Consider the following 25,542-nt stretch of genomic DNA (forward strand, 5'->3'; position numbering starts at 1 on the left):
TAAGGTCTCTGCTCAGATGCCACGTCTTCAGAGTAAAATAGGGCCCCTCAGTTCCTTCCAATGACCTTACTCTGCTTCACTCTATAGGCCTTTCTATGATCAGATACTATATATCTACTTGCTTATATTCTCTCCTATTCTCAATTAACTTAAGCTCAAAGATGGCCTGATTAGCAGCTGTATTCCTAGAGCCCAGAAAAGCCTGGCACTAGCAGATACTCAATAAATATTTGTTGAATGAATGAATGTATGAATGAATGATAGGCAGTGAATGAGATCTTTCATGTCTGAAAAAAGACATATCTGCTTTAATGTACTGGCTCCGCATCATACTTCGTTAGGAAGAAACACCCTTCTCATTGTTGGCTGAACTGGGGAACTCTCCCAAACTCAACATCAGAGGCTAGACATAGCATCAACTGTTAAGCCTGCAGGCAATGGCTTGAATCCTGAGCTCTCTCATTATTAGCCTTTGACCTTGGGCAAATCTTTTGTCTTTCCTAAACTCTTATTTTCTCATCAGCAAGCCAATTGGTGTCATTTTAGGATCCATAAGTATTTTTTTTAAAGTTCACATAGTATTATTAGGAGGTTTTTTTAAAAAATGTTTATTTATTTTTGAGAGAGAGACAGAGCATGAGGCGGGGAGGGGAGGGGCAGAGAGAAAGAGGGAGACACAGAATTCAAAGCAGGCTCCAAGCTCTGTGCTGACAGCTCAGACTTGAGGCTTGAATCCATGAACTGTGGGATAATGACCTGAGCTGAAGTTGGATGCTTATCTGACTGAGCCACCCAGGTGGCCCTAGGATCACAAGTATTAAAGAGATGCTATAAGGATAAAAGTAGAAACAAATGTTCCAGTTTTCAAACTAGGGAAAGAAGGTGGAATCAGAAAAACTAAATACTGCTAATCTTCACATGGAGCGGGGACAGTTTCTTCCATCCACTAATGCAAATGGTCATTTCTTCAAATATTTCCTGAGTTGTTGGCAATTCACCGGGCACTGTGCTAGGTAGGCACTGAGGTCCCAAGGATGAGTGCCTGTTCTCATGGAACTCAGTTTCTGGATTTAACACGATGACTACTCTGACAGGCAAGGAAACCATACGGACAGTGACCTCAGCAAGGCACTTCCCACGACAGCCTTGAGGAAGCCATGGACAGACGCACCGGCGGACCACTGTGTGGATTAGTAAGGTATACCCGGAGGATGACGTTTAAAGGATAGAGGTCTGCTTGAGGGAGGCTTCTAGGACACATGCTTTCTCCTTAGCCCTCTTCTTCAATATTTTTATCGGTGATTTAGAGGGTATCTGAAGACATGCTCACCAAATTTATAGGTGACAGGAGACTGAGATCCAAAAGATCTTTACAGATTTTGGCCACAGGCTAAGTTTAATGAGATTAATTTTCATCACCTAAGTTGGAATGTAACACTTCTAACACTTGGGCCAAAAAATAAAATCAATAATATAAGTGCAGAACAGGAGCGACAAGGTTTAATAGCAATGTTTGAGTTGACAGAAGGCTCAATACATCCAAAGTGTAATGTGTCTGTCAAAAAAGCCAAGACAAGCAGCCTAACCTCATGCTATCTGAGGATGCATTAACAGAAGTATGACTCACACAGAACCTCTAGTCTCATTCGTTTCTGCTGAGACCCGTGGAGGAGAATGCACTCGGAGGATTGATCAGGCTGGTGGAGGCATTCTGTCCCATGTCGTGGGAGAAATACTTGAATCTGGGATAGGTAAGGAAGATTGGAGGGTCAGGGATAGGTGGGATATGAAAGCGCCCTCTGAATATCGGAACAAGGGGTCCAATCACATCAGCTTTGCTCTGCATGCCCCAAGGGGTCAGACGACAAGCAATTCATTCAATCTGTATTGAATGGAGAGAGATTTGGGCTCAACCCACATAATACATTTCCAAGCCCTGGAATGGGCTGCATCCAGGAGGCGGTGAGTTTTCACTACGGCAGGGGCCAAGCAGAGACTGGTCAGCTGGGCCCCTATGGAGGGGAATGGACGCTCCAGCTGGGTGGCCTCTGAAGTCCCCACACTGACAGGCTCGGACACATCCAGGAACTCTAACAATCACTGCCCGCTGCACGGGGCTGACAAGAGGCTCAGATGAGATGGTCTACAGTAGGTAGGAATGCTTGGGAAACTCTGAAGGGCTCCCAAGATGGCGGGGTGGTTGTTGTCACGAAACATAATTTCCAAAATGTGCTTCTGTTCTGAAGCAGGGCAGAGCTATGGCCGCAGAGCTGGTTTCGGGGTGAAGTGTAGGGGAGTTTGGTATGCCCCTGCCTTGCCCACTAAGGGTGTATTTCCTCGTGTCCTTGAAGGAATCCACAAGGGACCTCTGTGAAGATGGGCTAGGGAGACAAGGATGAGGGGAGATACTCCTTTTCCTCTCACCTCCCCTTTCTGGGCAGGACTGCTGGGGTACGGACACACAAGCAGAGAATAAGAATAAATTAAAGGCAGCCACCTGCCAGCAAGCATCCCCAGAGGCCCCAGCTGAGAGGCAGGTCTTGGTGCTCAGGGAGGGTTGGGGGTGGGGGGAGAAGAGAGCGGATCTGCTCTGAGCTGGACAGTGATTCAAATTTATTTAGCTCGGGGGGGAGGGGCAATTCAGCAAACTCTGCATTTCTCCAGGTTTGGAGAACCTCCAAATGGATCCCCTTTTCTAGCCAGAGACTTCCATTTCCCAAGAACTGGAGCTCCAAAGGAGCGGCCCCCAGCAGCTGGCTCAGGGCCTGGAGGAGGGGGCACATTGTGGAGGTTCTGGGAGGTTCCTGGGGGGCACATCCAGAGCAGGAGCAGGGGAGAGGCTGGACAGACCAGGGGCAGGGTAGGGTCATTAAGTGACATGAAGTGCTGGAGCTCCCTGGTTCTGGCTGGTGAAAGCAACTGATAAATCTTCTGGACTTTTGTGAGCTGGTTGGTATCACACCGGTGGCTCGAAAGTGGCCCGGTTGAGCATTTACACCATGGAAATTGGCAAATGCTCCAAAACGGGGCCTCTCTCCAAGCTCCACCCAGAGAACTGGCTGTCAGCCACTTGCTCGCACACCTCGTGTCAGGCATTCTCTCCAGGTAACTTTGTCTGATTCTCCTCTGTCTGGCACGTAAAGAAACTAGCTGTACACATGCCACGTGGGCACGGTATGTTTACAGCTGGTCCCAGAGCAGGCCACTCCGGATTCCAAGCCATGCTACAAGGAGACCTCAGGGCACTCTGGGACTTCTGCCAAATGGGGGTGGCCGTGGCTTTGCCCAGATGCGTAGACAGTCCCTGTTCGACAAGGAGAACTGAGGTGCAGAGGAGAGGTAAAGTTGAGCAATGTCTTGAAAGCCTTCTGGAAGATCAGAAAGGTCTCAGCGAGTGGAAGGAACAGGGAATCTGAAGGCCTGGGTTTGATGCTCCTCTATCAGTGATTAGCCAGATATCTGGGGGCAAGTTTCCTGACCTCTTTGACCCTGGGTTTTCTTATCTGTAAAATGTAGAGGAGGCCCCCCCCCAGGTGGTTCCATCAGTTTAAGGGTCCAACTCTTGGTTTTGACTCACATCGTGATCTCACAGTTTTGTGAGTTCGAGCCCCACATCGGGCTCTGCGCTCACAGTGCGGAGCCTGCTTGGGATTCTCTCCCTCTCTCTTTGCCCCTCCTTCGCTTGCGCTGTCTCTGTCTCTCTCAAAATAAAGAAATAAGCTTTAAAAAATGTGCAAAATAAAGCAGGGGATAATACCTACTACACAGGCTGTGAGGAGTAATCAAGAGAACAGGGCAATGGCTAATGGACAGGGAAGGGGGCAGGAGGAGACAGGGTGCGGTGAGAGCCCACACAGGGCTCTAGGGTTCACCTTACGGTCCTTCTTTTGGGGCAGAGACCTTGGGGCCACCACTCCATGCTTTTTCCTCCCATAAAAGCTCTAACCACTGGACCTCTCTCCATCATTCAGCTGGAAGCAGCACTGCTTAAGCTTGGAGCCAAAGGGCCCTGCCCAGATTCTTGGTGTGAAACACCTTGAGATGGAAGTTCACGATCCCAGCCCCCATCTGAAAATGGACTGGAATGAGCTGACAATTGTAAACTGTGTGTCCTGGAAGGGAAAATGTGCAGGCAAATCAGTCAGCTTCTGTCTCTGACCATCTAGTCTGACCCCGAAAACGAGTAGGACATGCTCCGTGGTGTGCTTTGAGAGGTGCTGCTGGTGTGACAGGCTCCTCTCCCCTACCTGCTCCCGCTGCCCTCTCTGACACTGGAAAGCCCATCCATGCTTTCGTTTCTGCTGAGCGCCACCCTTTCCCAGCTGTAGGAGGAGAGTGGCACATTGTGTTCTAATGAGCTAATAAAATACCTCTATAGGCTTTCATGTCCGACAGTCGTCCTGTGCAATAAGTTCATGTCATCCTCATTTTGCATGAGAAAACTGAAGCCCACAGAGGTGAAGAAATTGCCAGAGATCACAGTTTACACAAACTGTTGGGGCCAGAACTAAGAGCTTTTTTTCTTTGAAGAGGAGAATGGGAAGACTCCTTGCTTCCCTATCAAGTGACAAAGGCAGAAAGGAAGGGAGCCAGAATCGGGCTCCATGCTGGTGGGTCTTCCATGCAATCACTTGTCCCCAGTGCGGTGCAGCTTCTCCACAACACCCAAGACGCCTCCCGTACACAAAGTCAGTCCCCAAACACTAGTCATGGGTCATGCCGGAAACAGTCCTCCTGTGCGGAACCCAAGCAGGAAGGTATGCATCGAAGGTGGCTCACTGCTGCTGAGTTCACATCCCTGGGAGGCTGCAGAGGAAGGAGCCTGTGACAGAGGTGGAGAAGCCTGATCCCATGGGGCTTCAAGCCTGCCATCACTGCTGGCTGCCAGCTTCCAATCAGGACCCCTCTCTTTTGCTCCTGGGAGGTGCGGGCAGGTGACTCAGGATGAGGGACGACACCTGAGTCCTTCTAACACCCCACAGAGGTAGTTTGCAGGAGACACTGGCATCAGGTAGCGCTGAATCCCACCTTTGCCACTCAGCACTGGGCAACCTTGCATATGTAACTTTACCTTTCAGGGCTTCAGTTTCCTCATCTGTGAAATGGTGGTGATGCTTCCTACCTACCTCCCACCAGTCACCACTGTCGTGAGGATTGCTGCATCCTTCAGTGGGTGCTCCTGAGCCCCGGTGACGGCCAGGCCCATATGCCCTGTGTTCCGTGGCCCTGAGCACGCGGTTTAGCGTGAGTACTTACTTGCCTCTCTCATCAACTAGACAGCAGGACACTGTAGGGCACTGGCTATGTCTTTGTTTATGACTATAGGCTCAGTGTTTGATAGTGAGAGTATCTAAAATATCTACAGAATACAGGAATGGCTGGTGTGGAGTAGACAGGCTTCCCACCAAATGATATCTTTTTAGCTGCAGGTTTACTTTCTTGACACCAAATGCCTCGGGTCATAGAAGGGAAGTCACGGTTCCTGCCTGCGTATCGTTTGGCAGTGGCGGGTGTCCCACCCAGGGCTGGAGACCATGGGACATAGTGTGATGTACAGGCATGAGCATTTACTTCAGACTTGACTCTCTGTCTGTGCGACTTGGGCAAGTTACTCAACCTTTCTGATCCAGGGCCCTCAGCTACAAAATGAGAGTAAGAATACCTAAGGTGCAGTGTTGTTTGAATTAAATGAGATAATATACGCAATGCAGCTGGCACCTAATTGCATATGGTAGTTATCATTAATATAATCCACAATCTGCAGCCCCTGGAGTTGGCCTCTGTTGCTTCTGTACCATGGGCTGCCTGGGGGGCGGGGGTCCTGCCTCTGTGGAAGGAGCCCACTCTCTTGAAAGCACACGGGGCAGTGGGGCAGGCTTGGGGTCAGGCACAGGGAGAGGCGGCCATGGTGTTGTGGAAGGAGACATCACTCTTCATCAGCTGTTACTTTGGGTGAGTGACTCAGTTCCCTGAGCCTCAGTTTCTCCATCAGGTACACGTGGAGCTAAAATCCCATTCCCCGGGGCCACGGAGAAGCCATATGTGAGGGTGAAATGCACATGGTGGAGTTGGTTTCTAAGCGTGTTTATGATCCCTTTTTGTTAGTCTTCTCTCTCAATCCAAACTCCACTCCCTGTCCATACCCTGCCCTGGACACCTGAGCACCCATGTTTCCTGTGTCACCCAACATATGCCCTCTCACCCCATGTGTGACCTTGCTCTTTGTGACTCCAACACCCAAGAACCTCTCCCAGAGTCCTTTGTTCCAACCCAAGACAGCCTAGGCCTGCACCTTCTCAGTGTGACTCAGCAGGGACACTCCTCCAAAGAGGAAAGCCCTTCTTCTGAGGCCTCCACCCGACCCGGGCAAGGTGGGTGCTGCCCGGGCCCGGTGCCTGCCCCACCAGGCCACAGAAGCACTGCGTCATGGAGAACAGGGGGGCCGCATGGGCCTGGCCCACCAGGGGCCGCTGGGGCGCCAGCAGGGCAAGGCTGGGCTGGGCTGGGCTGGGCTTGCCCGCGAGCTGGCACTCTCTGCGGTAACTGGGCAAGCTGGCAGGGTGGGATCTGGTTCCCTCACAACCAGGAGAGAGTCCAAGGACCTGGGAGGAGGTCAGGGCTTGACGCTATTTGGTAAACATCAGGTTTGGCCCCAGTAGGTGGGAGGCAGCAGGGGGCAAGGCCAAAAAATCATGTTTTTGTGGGAAGGGCACAGCCCACAGGGGGCTCCAGGCCCGGACGTGCCCACCGACCCTGGTCTTGTCTCCGGTACAGCCCCCTCCCCTTACGCTGTACCCCAATCAGACCCTACCATGTAGGGCTGCCTGAACATGCCTGATGATTTACATGCCTTTGCTCCCACAGCTGCCTCAGCAGGAAATGTCCACATTTCCCAGGTCTCCCTTCCTCCGTCCCTCCTGTATGTAAACCTACCCCTCTTTCAGGGCTCAGCTGGAGCATTAAGTCTCCCCAGAAGCCTTTCCAATGCTCCACACTCCCCAGGCCTAGGTAGCCTGGACACTCGGCTCATCCGTGTAAGCCTCGAACCTTAACGTCTGTAACGTTTTGGGACCCTTAATGGTCCGTCTTCCTGAGCGGACTGGTTCCTTAGCTCCCATTACCATGACCCACTCCCAGTAGGCTCTCAATGTGTTTGTTAAATGACTGAATGACAGATCCGGGTGAGGGAATGAGTGAGAGAGGTGTTAAAAGGCTCAGCGTCGGCAAGGATTCCTCTCAGTGTCCCCCCACCCAGTGAGAACTGGAGGTGTGGGGGGGGGGGGATGAGGAGGGAAGAGCAGACAGCGGAGCCAGGGAAACCCAATGTAACTTGAAGGGGCTCCTGGAATGGCAGGCCCTACAGGTCACCTACACTCTGATCGCAGGGCCACCTGAATGGAACAAACCACAGAGAAATTACTCCGTGGTGTAAAATGAGGGGTCGTAGCTAATTAATTAGGTTTAAAAAGGTTAGTAGGCAGTGGTTTACAAAATGAGGCTTGTAAAATGTTCACTGCCCCTGGCTGCCCTTCTGGGGTGTTACTGACATGTGGCTAATAGGAGGAAGGCTGTGAACTTACATCTGAGTCTCACTTCCCAGTTTCGGGCGCTTTCCTGGCAACTATCTGCTCCCCACCCTTGCCGTCCTTCTCTGGAGAGCCCTCCCCTGTATAAACCAGTAGTTTCCAGTACAGTTAGCAGGTATATCAGAATCTCAGTGTGTGTGCGCGGGTGTGCGCGCATGCGCGAGGGGGTGTGTTTAGAGCTAGAAACAAATATCTGATATGCCGACCATATTCCTAATAAAAAGCAATTAAAGTTCAACGCAATCTTGGCTACTGAAGATGTACAGAAGAGAGTGAGTGAAAATCAATGTCAGGATCATGGAGAGAAGGAGGCAGGGAAAGAGCAGTCTGCTTTTCATGCCCACACTTTCAACCATCCTGTGAGGCAGGGAGGGCACAAGTTATTCCCATTTTACCGACGCCGAAACTGAGGGCCAAAACGGACCATAAGCTCCCTTAGGGCACGAACTATTCCTTTCGTATCTCCAGTACTTAGCACAAGGTCTGCAAGATCAAAGAAAGCTCTCGATGTTTATTGAATAGATGTGTGGATGAAAGAGATCGTACTGAAATGACTGGCCTAAATGTGTGTAATTCATCAGCAGTGCCACTGGGCCAAGGACTAGGATTCCTGAATTTCTATCACGTGGAGTCATCCCACTTCTCTGGACCACAACTCCAGGGACAGCAAGCACCCTTGGGGCCTTGCTCACCCATCCCCCTCCCTCTAGGCCATTGCAGACACCCTAGCTCCTAGAAAATCACACAGTAAAGGGAGGCAAAGAAAGTTCAAGTGCTCATCAGGCCCGCTGCAGACTTTGATCACCTGTTCCCTGATTTATTTTAAGCTTCATGTACTTGGGCCATGAAGTACTATTTTTGTAGCTGTTTGGGGCACTCATCTCCTGCTTGGAGGCGCCAGGATAGACAATAAAATCTCTGTGTTTTTGGTAAATATCAGAATTGAGGTATAAGTTCATCAAATAAAAAACCTAGACAAGACCGGTAGAGTTTGTCTTCAGAAGCTTAGCAGTCCTTTTGCTCCCTTACCATCTCCTAAGTGGGGGGGGGGGGGGGGGGCGCACAGAGGCCTGTAGGCTGCTTTGCCTTTTCCACACTGAGGAATGAAGGTGTTGAGTGAGCTGGAGTTCAGGGACATGTCTGGTTTAAAAACATGGGTGGCCCAAGCAGGCCAAGGAGAGAGGTCACTGTGCACAAAGAGAAGAAAGACCCGGTAAAAAATAAAAAAGAAAGAGAAGAGTCCATTTCTGATGAGTCAAAGCAAGGGAAGGCAGGTCGCCCATAGGGTCCCTGGGGGGTTGCCCCCAGGGGCGGAGGGGGCCGTCAATCACGACCACAGAAAAGGTTTAGGGGGACTTTCAAAGCTGCTGAATTAACTCTATTGCTGCAAAGCGAATGTGTTTCACAGGCAGCTGAGCAGAGGGCCTTGCAAGGCAGGGGGCTCTAGCCCTTCAAGAGATGAGAGGAATGTAAAGTGTGAAAACATCTGAACTCGCTCTGCCCGTCACAGCTGCGTGGCCTGGATGGGGGCCATTCACAGCCAGGGGCCCCTGCCACCCCCTCTGCCTCCAGCTAATGAAACCAGCATGGGGATCCTAATGACTGATCAAAGCCCATCCAGCTTCCCCAGGACGTCAGTTCCCCGGCCCTGCCCAGAGTGGGAACGGTGCTCTGAGAGGGAGGGAAAGAAGGTACCTGGGGAGACGCCAGAGGTGGGTCTGGCCTGGCCTGGCCTTCGCCTTCCTCTCGAAGGGGAGGTGAGACAGCGTCTTTCTGACCCCAGATCTCCACGCACAGTGTTCTGGGGCCTGAGCACCAGTCCCCTCGCTCCGGGGGCTGCAGGAGGACGGAAGGGGACGGAAGAATGCAGCTTCTGCCAAAGGGGCCCCAGCAAATGCTTGACTTCCTTCTGAAATGAGCTTCCCACACTGGGTCCTCATCCAAGAGTTCTGACTTGGCCTGCCTTGCCTCCCTCTGGTCACTCACGAGGCCGCATCCTGGGTGAATGACCCAAACATGGTTAGTATCACGCCATCATCAAGTCACGCTACCTACGTACCAGTTTGCTCCTAAAGTGGTAACTGAGTGCCCATATCCACAGGGGGCTGTGCCTAGCGGGACAGACCGGGACCTGCCAAGATGTCTGCTTTCCGGTCAAATGCTCATACAGCCCGACACACTGGGGACACGCAGACAGAGGAATACTAAACATTGAATACATGCACAAATAGACCAGATAAAATATTTGTCTTGCCTATAAGCCAAGGGCAAAGATATTTGTGGAACGGTAGGTATGTGTCTGTGTTTGAGGAAGAGTGGGGGGAGGCTGCTGATAGCAGGGGCTGGTGTGTGTGGGTAAGGGGAGGGAGGGAAGCTATTGCTTTCATGATTAAATCCGAACAGTTTCCTGAATTTGCTGGTGGAACTGCAGAAGGGAGAAATTTCCTTGGTGTGGACATTGCATGTGGACTGTTACGGGAAGTTGAAGAACTTAAATGACATTCAGAGGTGAAGACAGAACACATGAATGAAGGGTATATGCCCAGAAGGAGTGAGAAGGTGATTGTGTTACCTTGAAGATCCTGGGGTGCGTGTGGGGGACTTGCTGGGAGGGGACAATAGTAGAGAACATAACTTTTAGAGTTCCATTAAGATTGGAGGGTGGGGGGGGCAGGTTGGGGAGGTGGGAAGAGGGGGTTGGGCAAGTCCAGGTGACAGATGGCCAGGCTGGCTGTTGCAGAGATGCCGAAGAGGGAAAAAGAGTGATGTAGGAATTAACAGCAGTATTGAACAGGGGGACCACACACCTAGCTCATATCCAGGTCTCCCTGGAGACAACGCTTTCATTAGACAACCATTGTAGAAGTCCCCAGTCCCCAGGGGACTTGCCCCTACCTCTCAAGGCATAAAGTGAGATGATGCTGGAATCGAAGTACTGTAGTTAGACAACAGAGGGCGCTGCGACTCTAACAGAAGCTAACCAGAAGCCACCAGAAGGAGGAAGCAGGCCACAGGAAGGGTTTCAGTGGGTTGTTGGTTTTGCACAGTCTGCCTTTAGTGCACAATAAACACGGAGTGACATCCTTACAAGTAATCACAAAGCTTCCCCAGGATGGACTGAAACAGAACTAAAGGGCCAGAGACTGCTTGGCCACCATTCCACTTGGCTTGTGCCCAGATAGCGTGGGTCCATAACCATTAATGGTTCTCTCCTGAAATGGAAGGAAAAAAAAAAAAACCTCCCTCATTTTTAATAACTTTATTCCCCAAACTTCAAAAATGAAATTGCCAAGTTAAGAACTTGCCTTGAAAAAAAAATTCTAATTTATTATAAAGAAGGTCCGGGGCTTGGGAATTTTTTAATGCAGATTCCTAATTTTCCAAAGTGAGATTCTCCTGTGCATTTGAATAGATTATGCTCAGTATTGCTAGCCCTTAGCACAACGGGAACATTATTAAAACGATTGCATGGGTCTCAGAGGAAGGGCTCTGCTTCTCGCTTCCTTTTTCGTTTTGGGGACTTCGTATCAGAGACTGTCCATTTTTGCCTGCGGAAGAAACTGGATTTCCAAGGAGGTGACAGAGAGATGTGCTTAGCTGTCTGGGCCTTGAGGAAACAAGTCCTACCAGGTCTAGAAGTAATGGGATGAGACCTAAAGGAATAGGAGGAAGTGAGGAATCCCCTTCCAGAGAGCCTGATTTTGGAAGCACTCCTCTGTGTGCCTGACCCATGTTCCTACTAGGCCCGTCTTTCAGGACACTGAGTGTCAGAGAACAGCTAGGTCGCTAGGATAATGAGCGTTAGGAGGGCAGTGGAGCAGGGCTTCCCCTGAGAAGCTGGGCTCAGCCTCTTGACAGCATAAAGGGAAGAAGGTAGGAGGATCAGAGCAAGTTCCCCAGCGGAAGACTCACACTGTAGACATTCCTATATGGGAGCCACTCCCAGAAGCCCCCAGAGTGTGTGGAGAAAGGACACCCCCCACCAAAGCCAACTGGCATCAAAGTGTAGCTCTCCCTGGAGAGAACAGCCTTTCCCTGTGAGTCAGAGTTCTTTGTCCAGGGGTCTTACTCACCTCCTGCATCCCACTCATTCCATCTCTGCCCTGACTACTCCCCACGACCCTCCAACCTCGTCAGTTTCTTTGGGAACCAGGCTGGCTCAGGGAAGGCACATGGCAGTCTAGCCATAGTCCAGTGGCCCTAGCTAAGGCCATAAGGACTCCAGACTTTGGCTTGGTCACTTTACCACGGACACTGACACTTCCTGTCCGGCACTTCCTTCCTGGACCTTGGGGTCACAGATAGATGTGTGGCTTCCTCAGGGGAAAGTATTCCTTTGCTATAAATATGCTTTCAATGGCCAAGTGCTGGCGGCTTCTCAGAGAGGAGAGCCTTGGGATAGTCCCCACACAGGGCTTCTACTCTGAGCCTCCAGATGGGGAACTGGAGCCTCGGTTCCTCCCCCAAAAGGCAGCTCAGTGGTGTCTTCCGGGGGGGCTGAGCGCCCAGGAGCTACAGCCCCATGTGCATCACCTCCCCCGGCAGCTGGGATGTGTTAGTTCTCGGCTGTGTGCTGACAGTTAAATCAGGCTCCTGTTCTTAACTACACCCGGATCAGCATTCTTGGACAACACAGGTCCTGCCGCTGCTAATCCCCACCAAACCCAAACTTCTCCCAGCTGCCCCTGTGGGCTTGGGGTGGGCGGGAGGGAGGCAGCCGCCACCAGCTGCGCCAGTTCAATGCTCTCTGACCTCGTGGCCCCGCCCTTGCCTGTCCCCACGCCCTGTGTATGCAGGCCTCTGCACCCACCACCGGCTAAATACAGGAAGCAACCCCCTGTCCATTCCCCATGTCTACTGTGGAGCTAGGAGAGCATATCCAATGACAAAAGAAACGGAGCCAAAGTTCCTGCCCCTTTATCAGTACCCCGGGGGACCCCAACACTGCCTGAGCAGATAAGAGGATGACATCTGTGTCCACTGAGGAAGAATGAAGCCCGCCCCCCATTATGACCCTTAGGTGCCTAGGTCCCCCGCTAGGTGCCTAGGTCCCGGACTTTATTCTGACTGTGGAGGGGAAGGCCGCACATAGTGCTGCACACCCGGACGCTCTCAAATAGAGGACCGTGTAAATGCCAAGTCCAAGCCTGCGGTCATTCGTAGAAAGCTAATGACGTGGGCAGAAGGTTTGCCGCATATGAGGCTGGGTTGGGGGAGAGACTGGCGATGACATGTTAGAACAGGGGTGGGGACAAAAGGTCGTGTGCTCAAAGATCAGGGAAAGACAAGTGCTCTTGGATTTTCAGGGGGAGAGGAGCCAGTGGTGGTCCGCCTGCGGGGCATTCTGTAATGTGGTGATTCCCCTGGGGCGGGTGGGGGGGGCAGGGATGGATCGAGAGGCACTACATGCTGGCACTAGGCTGGGTGTGCCAGGGACATAGGACCTAATGTGAACAAAAGCCTGCCCACCCTGCGTCTGCCCCTTACTATCTGTTTCACGCTGCACAGATCTTCCACGTGGCCCCTGAGAAGGGCTGTGTGTGAAATGCTAAGGAGCAAGGGACATCAGGCAGTGCAAAGACCGGCTGCTGGGTAAGCGTGAGAAGGACCGCTTGACACACGGTTGGCTCTCACTGCCCGTTTGTTGAACGAACGAACGAATGAACGAATGAATGTTCTAGCTGGCCACATTTCATATTACAGATACTCAATAAACACTTCTTGAATTAATACTGACTTGAGAGACCAAGGTAGAGAAAACAGGAGGAAGTGAAGGTAAAGGTCGGAGAATGGAGGCTTCCGTGAGAGCCCAGAGCATAACTTGCTCAGAGCCTCCAGAGAACCACATGTGGAGGAAGATGCACGCAGGGGGAGGGGAGGGCACAGATCCTGGGGTGGTCAGTCTGACAGACGGGGGGAGCCCGACTCCCCAAAGCCGGGCCAGTCCTCTAGAGGGAGGAGAGGAGACAACAGGTAGACAGGACGAAGATGCCACCTTCCCAAGAGACGCAGCCAGGAAGGGTCTCAGAAGAACTTGGGGGGCTGCTGTGTCTCAGGTGGGGGATGGAAACTGGGAACCAGGGAGACAGGGCTACAGGTGTAGAGATACAGTCCTGGCCTTTTTCTAGAAAGAAGCTGACACAATCCTGAACAGAAGGGTGACTCCTGGAATGGGCAGGCAGAGAAGGACTGGACATAAAGGCTCCAGTGACCAGTAAAGGGGGGATCTGGTACAAAGGAGCCTCTAAGAAATTTCCCCAGATACTCAAACGCAGACTCGATTCACCGGCATCCGGATCTCCCTGAGGAAGGAGTGCTGTGCATTTGTCTGTTATCTGCTCTGAGTGGGAAGCAGGGTGGGGGTAGGGCAGGCTCTTGACTGGGTGCCCCAGACAAGGGTCCCAGATGCTGGTGACAGAGCTACTCAAGTCGGATCTGAACCCGGTTTGTCAAATGCAATGACCCCCTCCAGGGTCTGTGTTTGCCTGCTCTCCAGAGTTGGGTAGGTGGGGGTGAGGGGGAGAGAACCCAGAGAGTCGCCAGGGTACAGCTGAGAGAGGCCTAGCTCTGTCCCGCCCAGGGAAGGCCACCGCACCCCGTTCCCAGCCATCTGGTCAGTCGACACTCACCTGCGGGCTGTCCTGGTAGGGTGGGGGAGGGACATTCTGCGTGGCCATCATCGTCAGAGCGGGGGCTGGGGAGGCATGTTGCATCATGGGATTGATTCACATCGAGGATCTGTGGCAGGAGAAAGGGGGCCGCACTGTTAATACGCTGAGCGCAGGGAGCCCTGGGGACCGGCCGGCTGGACATTTTCTCAGGCTGGGCCACCTGGACTGACGGGCTACAGCAAGCGCTGAGGCCCTTTAGGGGAACAAATGAGAGCTAGGGGGAGAGGCCTGGGTGGGGAGGGGCTTGCTGTGCTGTTTTGACTTGAAAGAAACGACATTCCAATCGCAGGAAGCAACCTGTGTTCCCGCAACCACGCTTTGTTCAGCATCAGCTGGGGCCTGGTTGGAGAGGGGAGCGACGGGGAGGGCTTGGCTGGTGGCAGCACGGGGCACTGGCGGCCATTCGGGTATCCCACAGAACACGGGCGCTGTCCCTTCCCCAGGCTTCTGGAGCAGCCACCTGTGCTCTCAAGGGCAGGAGGCCTCACGTCCTTCCAGGTCCCACCTCCCCGCCCCAGGGTCTGCGAGCACCGACCAACCCCTCCCAGGTGTGCTCGCCACGCCCCCTAGCGGCCGAAGAGAGAGGCGGGGCGCAGGTCGGCTCCTTAGACCCGAGGGTGGAGCCCGCAGCAAGGGGTGACCGGTTGGAGCTTCGCAGGGAAGGGAAAGGAACGTCTGAGAGCCCGGGTGAGCACCCCTTCACTTGCCGAGTTATTCTAGGTGTGTGCTTGTGACTGGCCATATGGATGTATCTGCAACATTCTACTAAGACTCGTTAGCCTTCATTCGGTACAGAGTCACAGGCATCTGGGGCCAGAAGAGCAGTCAGAGCCAAGTCCACGCCTTCCTTATAGAGGAAGAGACAGAGGCCAAGAGGAATGATGTTGGCGGGCGGGGGGGGGGGGGGGGTGAGCAGTGAAGCGGGATTGGACCCAAATCTCCAGGTTTCCTGTTCCCTGTGTCCTCCACTGTCCTCCCTCCTTCCCATCACCAGGCAGTGAGCTGCCCCTGCTGGACCTCAAGGTTTCTTCTCGAACCAGATCACAGTGCTGTAAGTGGAGAGACAGCCTGGCAACACCGCCCAAGGAAACAGAATGCCCGGAAAGCTGTTTACTACAGGAGATGCCTTGAAATATTTAGAGCTGGAAAGCACTGGCTCCTTGCCTGATGCAGACCTGTCCATTGTGGCACCTGGAAACTCCTAAGAACCTCTGTGGGGCAAGGGACCTGTCCTTCTCCTGGGTGGAGGGTGCTGATAAGCTAGAATCATTTGTGATACAGACTCACACACTCCTTCCCCTGTGCTTGAGGGCCCTCCAGCCGATCCCTTGCCCTAGGGGTCTTCTGACATGTTTGCATACCTGAATTCTGTGGGAACTTGAGGGTGTTTGGGAGCTGCCTAAGGAAGGGGCTGGTCTCCAGGACCCTGTGGGGTGTGTGTGTGTGTGTGTGTGTGTGTGAGAGAGAGAGAGAGAGAGAGAGAGAGAGAGAGAGAGAAGGTGTGGGTGTTGTTTCGATTATTTTCCAGGAAGAAGAGAACATAGAAAGCCTGGCCTGAACTGAGTCTCTGAAGCATCAGGCACGCTTTGACCTTAAGTGTGCAAAGCATTGGGAATTTAGGTGCTCATTCAAGGACTAGTCATCAAGTGTCAACTACATGCAAAGGACTGAGCCAGGAGGAGGTGTGGTTGAATAAATGACGGGAGGCAAGATCTCCTCTCTGAGGAGTGTTATCAGTCGAGGAGGTGATGGCCCCATCGGGCACAAGGAAAATGAAATGGAGGTTCTGGAGGAGACTGTATAGGAAGAGAGGACTTTTGCTGTGACTGCAGGGGATTCCCCATGGCCTCACTGCTACCTACACCTCACCACCCTGGCCTTACTTCCGGTGATGGGCCACTGGGATATCTGTGTGACAAAAACACTCAGGGTCTCCCCCGCTCCGCTCCCTCCCATCCCCACATGACACCCAGATCCATTCTTTATTCTCACAGAGTCTCAGAAAGGAGCCCTCAGGAAAGCCAGCCACCTCAGGACTGGGAGAACCAATGCTTATTTTCACGGCTGGGTCTTTGGGTGGCGGTAAACATCCAAGGAAATCAAGAGGAGAGTGAAAAGAGTTCCTGAGGAAAAAAGAGGATAGAGACTCCTTGAGATGTCAGAAGAAACTTCCAGAATGAAGACCTTTTGGATATTGAAATGGGTGTGGAATCTCTTTTGGACCCTGAGGGAAAAAAGGAAATAGGGATATCCAGCCTTTCCTGGAACTCTGGTAGATGAGGAAACTTTGGTTGGGGCCTTGGGACCTGCCTAAGGACCTCGTTCACGGAGCCCCAATCCCTGGCCCCCCGAAAAGCGAACCACTGTGGGGCTGTAGTGCCAGCAGCCTCCAGAAGAGGGAGCCTGGGGGCAGAGTCTGGGGTGGGAGCTCCCTCTAGGCGGGTTTTCTCCCCTCTTAGGGGCAACTAGTTTCCTTTAACCTCGGGTTTGGGTCTCAGGGTAACCTAATTCCACGGATGAGAAGGTCACTTAAAGGCAAAGCACAGGACGCTCAATGAGGAGGATTGGGGCTTTTAAAGATAGAGTCTTTAATCTGCATTCTTTTGTTCACTGTCCAATGAATGGGAGGTAGGGGCACTTTAGAGTTGCTGTCCCTGGAAATATTTGCAAGGAGAGATCGTTAAAAGCTGTCTGCACCCAGAAACAACCATGGCTGCCAAGACTGAGGAGATTTTTCGGTCTGGAGTCTGTCAGGCTGTGAGCAGGGGCCAGACCGGCCTCACCAGAGGACACAAGAACAATTTTCTGAGGACCCAGATGGCCTTTGCCCCTCCCCTCCTCCTCTCTGGGGTCACCACAGGCCACTAGGCCACTAACCCATTGCCCTCTGGGGGCTTCTCTTGCCGGAGAACAGGAGGCCTTTTCATCAGGGGCTTAAGTTTCATCAGTTCTCTGCTCACTCAGGCACAGAGGCCTCTGGTAACAAGACACTGGGGGAGACCCCACGCCCATCTCCGGAAGCTTGCTCTTTTCTTCACACCACTCCACACGCATATGCGCTCCCCCCTCACCCATTGGTTCCCCCCACTGACTTGGGGGGCTAAGGGGCCATGTGGAACCACCCTGGAGAGGAACATGGGAATCTGACTTCTCTTGTTCTGAAACTGGGCCCAGAGGGACTCCACAGCTGGCTGGGGGCTGCTCCTTAAGCAATAGCTGGGCGCTTGGCCCTTTTTGTACTTTCTTTGGGAGTTCGGAGGGGCTTTCAGCATTTGTCAGTGGCTCGGAGGGCCTGCTCCGCCCCGTCCAGAGGCCCCAGTCCTCTGTTACCAGACACCAGGGCACTCGAGGGAGCATAGCCAAGATTGCAAATGGAGGACACCGAGCAATGATTTACCACAGAGAAATTTCCCATGGAAGAGAGGCTCATGTCAAAAGATTGCTCTTAGTGCTGAGAACCTTTATTATATGACAGCTAGAAGGGGGGACAAAAACCCTGATGCAACATTCAACCCCACAGTGATATCCAAGAAGAAATAATTTGTGTCACTGATATTATCAAAAGGAGCTAACACTGCCATTTTACAGAGCTCGGGAGCTGAGGAAGGCAGTGTTGCATGGGTTGCAGGTGGCTGAAGGGGCATAAAAAGACACCCCTTTAGGAAGTAGGAATGGGCAGCCCTAGAGCACCCACTCCGTCTGTCTCCTCAACTCTTGCCCCGCCCCCCCAAAGGTGAGGTCCCGGGTCTATAGCCCAAACTCCAGTGTGTTGACAAACAGGCTTAGAAAAAAAATAGCAAGCTCGTTAGGAAGGAGCTCATTAGGACTTGTTGACATGAAACCCATTAGACCAATTAACATTCCATTAACGGCCTGGGGCACCAAGGGGTTAATGCTGCCTGGCAGTAATTGGGCTGGGGTGACGGGGTTGGGGGCTCAGGGCCTTAAGGATGAGAAACAAAGTCTAATTGGGAACTCTCTGGCCAGCTGGCCCAACAGCATTTGCGCTTGCCCTCTGACCCTAGCTGAGGCTACATTGTATCTGGTAGGAGGGGGGACAAGACCAGCCTCCCTCCACTCCTCACTGTTGCACCTCATTGCCCCAGACGGGAGACTGGGTGGATGCTCGGCACAGAAGAAGGTGTGGACGCAGATACACCCTCTGGACCGTGAGAGTCCTGTTTTCTTCATCCATCCCTGCCCCCACCCCTTTCTGGTCCAGTTTCTCTCTTCGTGCTCAGGGAAGAAAGTCCCCTCTCCTCTCCCCAGTTATCCGTGGCCCAGTCTTACAAAAGTTCTTTGGAGAAGCTAGAATCCTTGAGGCCCCAGAACCTGATTCATCTGAAGTGTGTTGTAGTTTCGGGCAGAGAGGTGATGGCAAGGAGCACTGATGCTGGGTTTTCCTTCCCTCTATCCCCCTCCCCCCTTCCTTCCCTCCATTCCTCCCTTCCGTCCTAGACACACTGCTGAGGGGCCCCTGAAGCTCTTCTCCTCTGTCCTCTGACACACACCAGCAGTATTTTCATTGTTTTCCTTGCCTTGCTACGCACAGAGGCTGTGGAAGTCCCGCCCCCTGCCTGGGCCTCAATTTCTTCTTCCGAAAATTCCCGTGAATTTGCCCATGACCCTGCCTGTGGGGTCAGCAAGCCTGGATTCCTTATCTAGCTCTGCTACTTATCTGTGGCCAGTACAAGCCACTTTCCTCTCTTGGACTGCAAGCTGAGGGGTTTCACCAGAATAGTCTGAAAGTCTTTGCCCATCGTTTGGCCCTCAACACAAGCTTTGTTGAAGGGGATGGAAATCGTTGGATTGTAGCTTCATTGCAAAGGCTAGCCAAGCTCCAGTCTTCTCTACCTCACTTCCCATTTGAGAGTGAGGGAGGAGGCCCCTGAGGCCAGAGAGCCAGCAGCTCCCATCAGCAGCCCCTGCCCAGAAGCCCCCAGGCAGCTCCCCCTCACCCCCAGGCTGGCCCCTCTGAGCAGCTGCCCAGGCCTGGGTTCTGACGTCTAGACAGATTTGCAGGAGGCTGAAATAACAGAGTGAACTCAGCAGGAGGGACCAAAAGGCTGCATTAGTAACCTGGCTGGCTGCAACTTCTCCCTCAGGAGCAGCCGCCTCAACCCTGGTGCAATCCCGTTTATTTTCCTTCAGCCTCGAGCCTCGTCCAAAATGATAGTCTCTGGCCCAGCTCTCTTCCCAGGAGCGGCCTGTAGGTGGCGCCTCGGAGCCCTACTTTAATTGCATTATATAATATAACCTGTTTACTAAATCATGTAATCAGTCGCCTTAGGATTTACAGCTTCGGATGTGTATAGAGAATTGGACTTTGAGTCAAATTTAAAAACAAATAAAAATGAGAGGCAGCTGTTGCTGATAGTGTGATATTCATCTTTTGGAAACAAATTCACCCCACTGCTATAAATTATGCTTGGAAAAAAAGTGTTGTTGGTGGGAAGGAGTTGGCTAGGTCTCCTGTGCTGGCAACTCAGAGCGATGAATCTTGAAATAACGGTGTCAAACTGTCACTGATTTCATGTGACTCTGGATTTATCTAAAGAAACGCAGGGGTGTGTGCGTGCGCACGCGCGTGCACACACACACACACACACACACACACACCAGATTTCTTGTGAAACTCGGGAAGGGCTAGAAATCTGAAGCTTTAGAAGAAACACAGTGCCTGGTTTATGGAGTCAGCGCTGGGCAGTGACATGGCGGGGACCAGTGCGGGAATGGTGGAGGATACAGAGTTGGGAGGGAGGATGTACCTGTGAGCTGGGAAGCTGTAAAATCTGAGAAGGTCTGGTTGAGAAGGTCACTGTAAGCGAGGGAGAAGTGAAAAGCCCTTGGGGAATGAAGGGGAAGGGGCCAGCCCCCCAGGAGCACACCAAACGCTGGCCCATGTGTTCTAGGAACCGTGTGGTAGCTGAGGGGCCCGAGGACTCAGGTGACAGGCATGCTGTGGCCTGGTGGACGCTGTTTGGCCCCTGTCTTTCTGACCTTGGGTGCTGGGGGCAAATGGAAGCCCTCCAGTGTGCGAAGAGCAGAGCAGGTCCAGAGAGGGGCGTGGGAGCCTGGAAGGTGGCTGTGTCCCTGTTACTGAAGGCAGGACAGGCAGGAGGGGAACCGAGTAGGCTTTGCACTCAGGATCAGACCCCTGCTCACTACTGTCCTGAAGGTTGGCTGGCTGAAGCTCCAAAATGAGCCGCCACTCCACCATGACCCAGGTCCCCAGGGACACTGCGCCTGGCACAGAGCCCAAGTCACTGCAGAACACCCCAGCCAGGAGGGCCGCTTCCCACTGCCCCTCCTGGTTCCTGCTTGGAACCTTCAGTAGGAAAGAATTCTCTACTGACTTCAGCAAGACAGCAGGCAACTCAGACCCCTTGGCCACCAGAGCTCTTTGAACTAATTATCATTTGCTACCTTTCTGGGAAGCCTCCTTGGGCGGTGGTGCCAGGTCGTGCCCTATTATTATGATGCTGGTCTCCAGGGGACAGAGTGGAGACAGAGCGGAAGCCAGAGTGAGCTTGAACTAGGACTGCGGGCTTCGGACTCCCTGAGACACGTGAACACGCCTCTCTCTCCCCACTTTTCTCTCCTCCTTCAGCCCTTAAGTGCCACATGGGGCAGAAGGTCTATGGAAGGGGTTAGAGCCTTCTTTGAAAGCAGAGAAGGCAGAGAGCCTTCTGCTCCCTCTACCAGGAGTGTAGTCTCCTCTAGGTGGCTGTGGTCCTCCTTCTGAGGGCCTCTGCTCCTCTCCGTTCCCCACTCCCGAAGCCATTTTGTCATATGGCCTTTATCTGGGACAGCAGTATGCCTCCCGCGCGTGTGGCTGGGTCAGCAGGTCATTGCACACTCACTGACCCGAGCCTAGAGGCCCCGTTCTAGAAGGAGAGGTGGTGTTTTATCCACACTGGATCCCTCTGTGTGCTCAGTTTAGTGACGGGACGCTCAGGGGTCACGGAAAGCAGAGGATTTGACTGCCCTGGGTGTGAGTGGGGCCGCTGGGAACACAGACCCGCATCACCCCCTGACCAGCTTTCCCAGAGAGGAGCCCCCATCTTGACCTATTGCTTACAGCCCTGCCTCTCTGATGCTGGGGGCTCCGAGCACATCAGGGCACACTCTGGGCACCTTAGGGCTGCCAACTTAGCCCCTCAACTCCCTCAGTTTAGCGGTTTTGCAATTTGGCTTCAAACACGCAGAGCAGGGTCAGTTAGGACAGTGGCTGGTGCTCTGCCCCAGCCCTCTTTCCTGCCTGCCTCCTGCTTCCCCACGCTGGGGCCCGAAAGTGCCAGAGCCGCCCCCCCCCCCCCCCACCGCCACCGCCACTGCCAGGGCTGTCACACCTTTCCTGGCTTCAAAAAGCTGCTGATATATTTTACAAACTGAAACAGCAATTTAATTCCCCCTGATAGCAGCAATTGTCCATTAGATCTTCCTACCGAGGAGCTTTAACAATAATTCCTTTCATCCGACTGCTTGCTTCTTCTTGATCTGAGAATCAATCCCATAAATAGCAGGCAAGAGTTTTCACATTACTCTCCCCCTCCAGCTTTTAGCATTTTGATGAAGATCCTCATCTACTCCTAAAGCACTTCACAACTTGGCAATTTTTCCCCCTTTGGTTCCTTTAAACAAAATAAAACAAAAAACCTCCAGAAAGGTGGGGGGAAAGCATGCTGGTTATAAGGGTAAGCGCTGGCCTTGCACGCGCCTCACAGCTAAGTGGTTGGCAGCTTCGCCTGCCTGGAGGCACGAGTGGCAGCCATGACCTCCAATGGCCACCTCCAAACTGCTCAGAGCGGGTGCTGTTCTGCCCTAGAGAGGCACCATGACAGGGTCCTAAATTTCACACTCACCCACGGCCAGGCCCAGCTTTTGCTAGCATTGATGCCTGACTCGGAACATTCCTCCTCTTCAAGCAAAGCCCTCCCCTTGGTGCAGCGCCTCAGGAATGGAGGTCGGTGCGTGTATGTGTGTGGAGGAGGGGGTCATGCTACTGCCACGGTGGGGGGAGTCCGTGTAAAGGTTCTGTCAAGGAGCCTCTCTCCTTGGGCCTGTGGCCAAGTTCCCCACCCATCATTCAGGCAACTCCCGAACCTAGAGCTGGGATTCTGCCCTCTGTTTTACATCTCCAGCCCCTTCGTCTCTATCCAGATAGCGTAAGTGGGTGAGGTGGGGAGGGACAGAGAGAGAGTCACAGGCCATCCATTCAATTATTTCTCTTTTCTTTTACACATGCAGGCAGCACCGATGGTCAGGGGCAGAGGAGAGCCCTCCAGCTCTTCCTCAGGTGTAGGGAGGATGGGTTGCCAGGGCACTTGGGAGCCCCAGCCTGCTCCCCCAGGACACCATCATGTGCTCTCTTGTCTGGGTGCGCGCGCGCACACACACACACACACACACACACACACACACAATCTAAAAATGAACCCAGGGACCGAAATCCCCCTCGACAAACCCGATTCCCAGGTTTATTATTATTTGTCAAGAGCTGACGGCAGCCGCTGCTCGGGAACAGAGCTGAGAAAACAACAGAGGCTGGGCCCCTGAGGCTCACAACTCAACAGAGACAGAGGAGCAGCTCCGGCGCTGGGCATCCCAGATGGGAGGAGAGCTGCTGTTCTTGGAGGAGCCACCTCCCTCTCATCAATCTTTCTCTCCTCTGAGGCGGTACACAGGGAGGGGAGCACTCATGGGGAGCTGGAAAGGGGAAGGAAAGCACGGGTGGGCTGGGAGGGGGCTGGGGCAACAGGACTGGGGGGGGGTGGCATCCATAGAGATAAGGGACGCTGACTCCTGTCCCCTCTGTCCCTTGTGATGCTCTCAGATTCTTCTGGAACCAGAGGATCCTAAGAGGGTCAGCCAGGCTCCATTTGTCCCTCAAGACCATACCATGGTGTCCTCTCGCTGGATGATAGCTGGGTCCATTTTTTTTTTTTAATTGCCTCCAGAAAAAAAATGGCCAAGAGTCAGGGTTGTTGAGCAAGTGGCTCTCTGGGCTCAGTTTATCGTAGAAAAGCCACTCGTCCCTGATACTTCCTTCACCAGCTCATGGAAGGGAGGGAGACCCGGCACAGTCCAGAGCAACGGGGTCCACTCAGGGAGGAGGAAAGGGTGCCCAGGGGCCTCCCTCAACGTTGGGCCTCACTGCTGTTGGGAACAAGGGCAGGTCACCTGCTCTGTGCCCCCATCTGTGGGGAGAGGGAGCCCCAGGGAAGGGAGGACAAAGGCTGCCATGTGCAGAGCAGTGATGCTGGGCAGTAAACGTCCCTGGGCATTGCCATCCGGACCCAAGCCCCAGGTGAACAGACATGCTCTCTATCACCTAATGGGAGTTTTCCTCCATGCTTTTTCCCATCGGCCATCAACGTCTCTGTATTACACTCCTGTGCCCTTTCCTTCATCAGAATTTGGCTCAAAACTCTACTCTTCCATGAAGCAGAAGTAGAGCATGGAAGGGTGAATGATCACTACATGTGTTTCTATATTATGGAAAACCTGCTTCCCATCCACATTTCCCATCTCGCCCATGGAGCCCTGTGCTCCCTGGCAGACCAGATCATGGTTCCTCCTTGCCTTTCCTTTCTAGGGGGGAAAATCTTGTGCCATATGATTTCACAAGCTATCTCCTTGTGGAGCTTGCATATATACACAGTTATGATTTAATTTCTTTGGCTTACTGTTAACATGTAAAACAAACACACAAATCTGGAAAAGATAGCTCTTCAAGTTCCAGCAGTCATTTACACCTCAGTGAGAATGAGTGTGTTTCCCTGGAGCAAATTTTGATAGGGTGAGATGGTAAATGCAATTAATAACAGCTGCCGTTCATTGAGCTTTCTCCATGCCCCAGGCATTATGCTAAGCTTCTGATAAAATAACCTTATTTATGTTTTCCCAGCCATCTTATGGCGTAGGCATGATGGCCATCCTCATTCACGGATGTGGAAACTGAAGCTTAGTGCGGCTGAGGAAGTTTTCCAGTGTGATTGACACATGGTCTGCTTTCAGATTCCGAACGTTTAACCTAGAAGTCTCAGGGTGGAGGCGGGGAAACACCAGAGGAGGGGTCAGGCCCCCGGAAATTAGAGAGGTACAGAAAAGGCTCAAGGATGGGTGTGCAAACTACCGACTTTGAGTTGGGCCATCCAGTACAGGCTGCCCTTTCACCTTCCCATGCCCTGCATTTCCACGAATTGTATTCCAGCAATCCCCCTAAATATCTTCCGAATGGCAAACCTGGGCGTCTGTGCCTCCATTGATGGACACGCCCTTCACGCCTCCGGAAGGTGCCTCCACTTCGACAGCGGTTCACTACTACCAGCCGTGTCATCTTTGGACGGCAGCGTGTGCGCACATCTCTTTAAATATTTTATTGCATTTTGCCCTCCTTGTTTCATACAAATGAGTGGAAGGTGGAAGACTGGAAGCGCTGACGCCAGCTATTAAGAAGTCGGGGTCTCCTAAACGTAATGCCGCGGAGACAGACGTGGAGAACATTAAGAGCGCTGAAAGAGGCAAGTCTTAAAGTCTCCCTCGTAGACTCACTGGACTGCGGGTTCAGTTATGAAGGGAGAGAACAGAATGAAAGAATGCACAGGAAATGACACAAGTACAAGGGTGAAGACTGCATCTACAAGGCGGTGTGAGTGGGGACGGGGTCACGTGCTTTAGCTGTCTGGGGGCGTGGCTCTGCGGACTTGGGCGGAGCGAAAGCGGGCCTGCCTGTGCCCTGACCTCACGCTCTGTGGCGTCAGGGCCGGGGCTCTGACTCACGTTGACTGTGATTCCGTCAGCCTGACCGTGAGGCCCTGCTGCCGCCCAGGTGGGGCGGGGGGGCTGGAAGGGAGGGGGCCAGGGGCAGTCTGCCTGCTCTCTGTGTCTCTCCCCTTGGACTTATTTCCCCCGCCCCACCCATGGTTTTCCAGGAACCACCCACAGCTACAAAGAAGCCCCTGCTCTGGAGGGGAAATGTGCCCATGACTCACAGGCGAAGAGGCACCTGGCTGTATCTTTGGAAAGCCTGCCCAGTTGCGCAGTATTGGTTTTTGCAAGTAGGGGCAGCCCATCCTTAGGGGGCATCCCATCTCTTGTCCTGTCTCCTCGACTTCTAGCTTTATCCCCCTGCAGAAGCTCCTTCTTGCCCACCCTCCTCCCTCGGCCCAGAGGGACCCCGAGCAGCAGTCTAAACGGGCGCCCAGGGACAACATCTTCACAGGCCAGCAGCAGGATTATGGCCCACAGCTTCCCAAGCAGGCAGCAGCTAAATGGACGTG

The 25,542-nt window shown here is 52.9% G+C and overlaps 1 protein-coding gene and 1 long non-coding RNA gene across 5 annotated transcripts in view; one reads left to right on the forward strand and one right to left on the reverse strand.

Moving 5' to 3' along the window:
- PKNOX2 (PBX/knotted 1 homeobox 2) overlaps positions 1-25,542 on the reverse strand; it is a 316,850-nt gene that overhangs the window by 65,282 nt on the left and 226,026 nt on the right. For 2 of the 4 annotated variants that reach the window (XM_039250244.1, XM_039250245.1), the window contains one exon: positions 14,216-14,324. In XM_039250244.1, coding sequence (XP_039106175.1) covers positions 14,216-14,302 — 87 coding nt within the window. In that variant the 5' untranslated portion in view covers positions 14,303-14,324. Of the gene's footprint in view, positions 1-7,580; positions 7,633-9,281; positions 9,310-14,215; positions 14,325-25,542 lie in introns of those variants that run through there. The other 2 variants (XM_039250247.1, XM_039250248.1) reach the window with 2 other exon arrangements.
- Positions 12,679-16,457, forward strand: LOC120243987. The gene is made up of 3 exons (XR_005531438.1): positions 12,679-12,761; positions 13,095-13,178; positions 16,252-16,457. It is a non-coding gene; the product is annotated as an uncharacterized LOC120243987 (long non-coding RNA).

The sequence above is a fragment of the Hyaena hyaena genome, unplaced genomic scaffold (assembly GCF_003009895.1).
Source record: "Hyaena hyaena isolate Hyena2069 unplaced genomic scaffold, ASM300989v1 scaffold_364, whole genome shotgun sequence".
NCBI classification, from domain to species: Eukaryota; Metazoa; Chordata; class Mammalia; order Carnivora; family Hyaenidae; genus Hyaena; species Hyaena hyaena.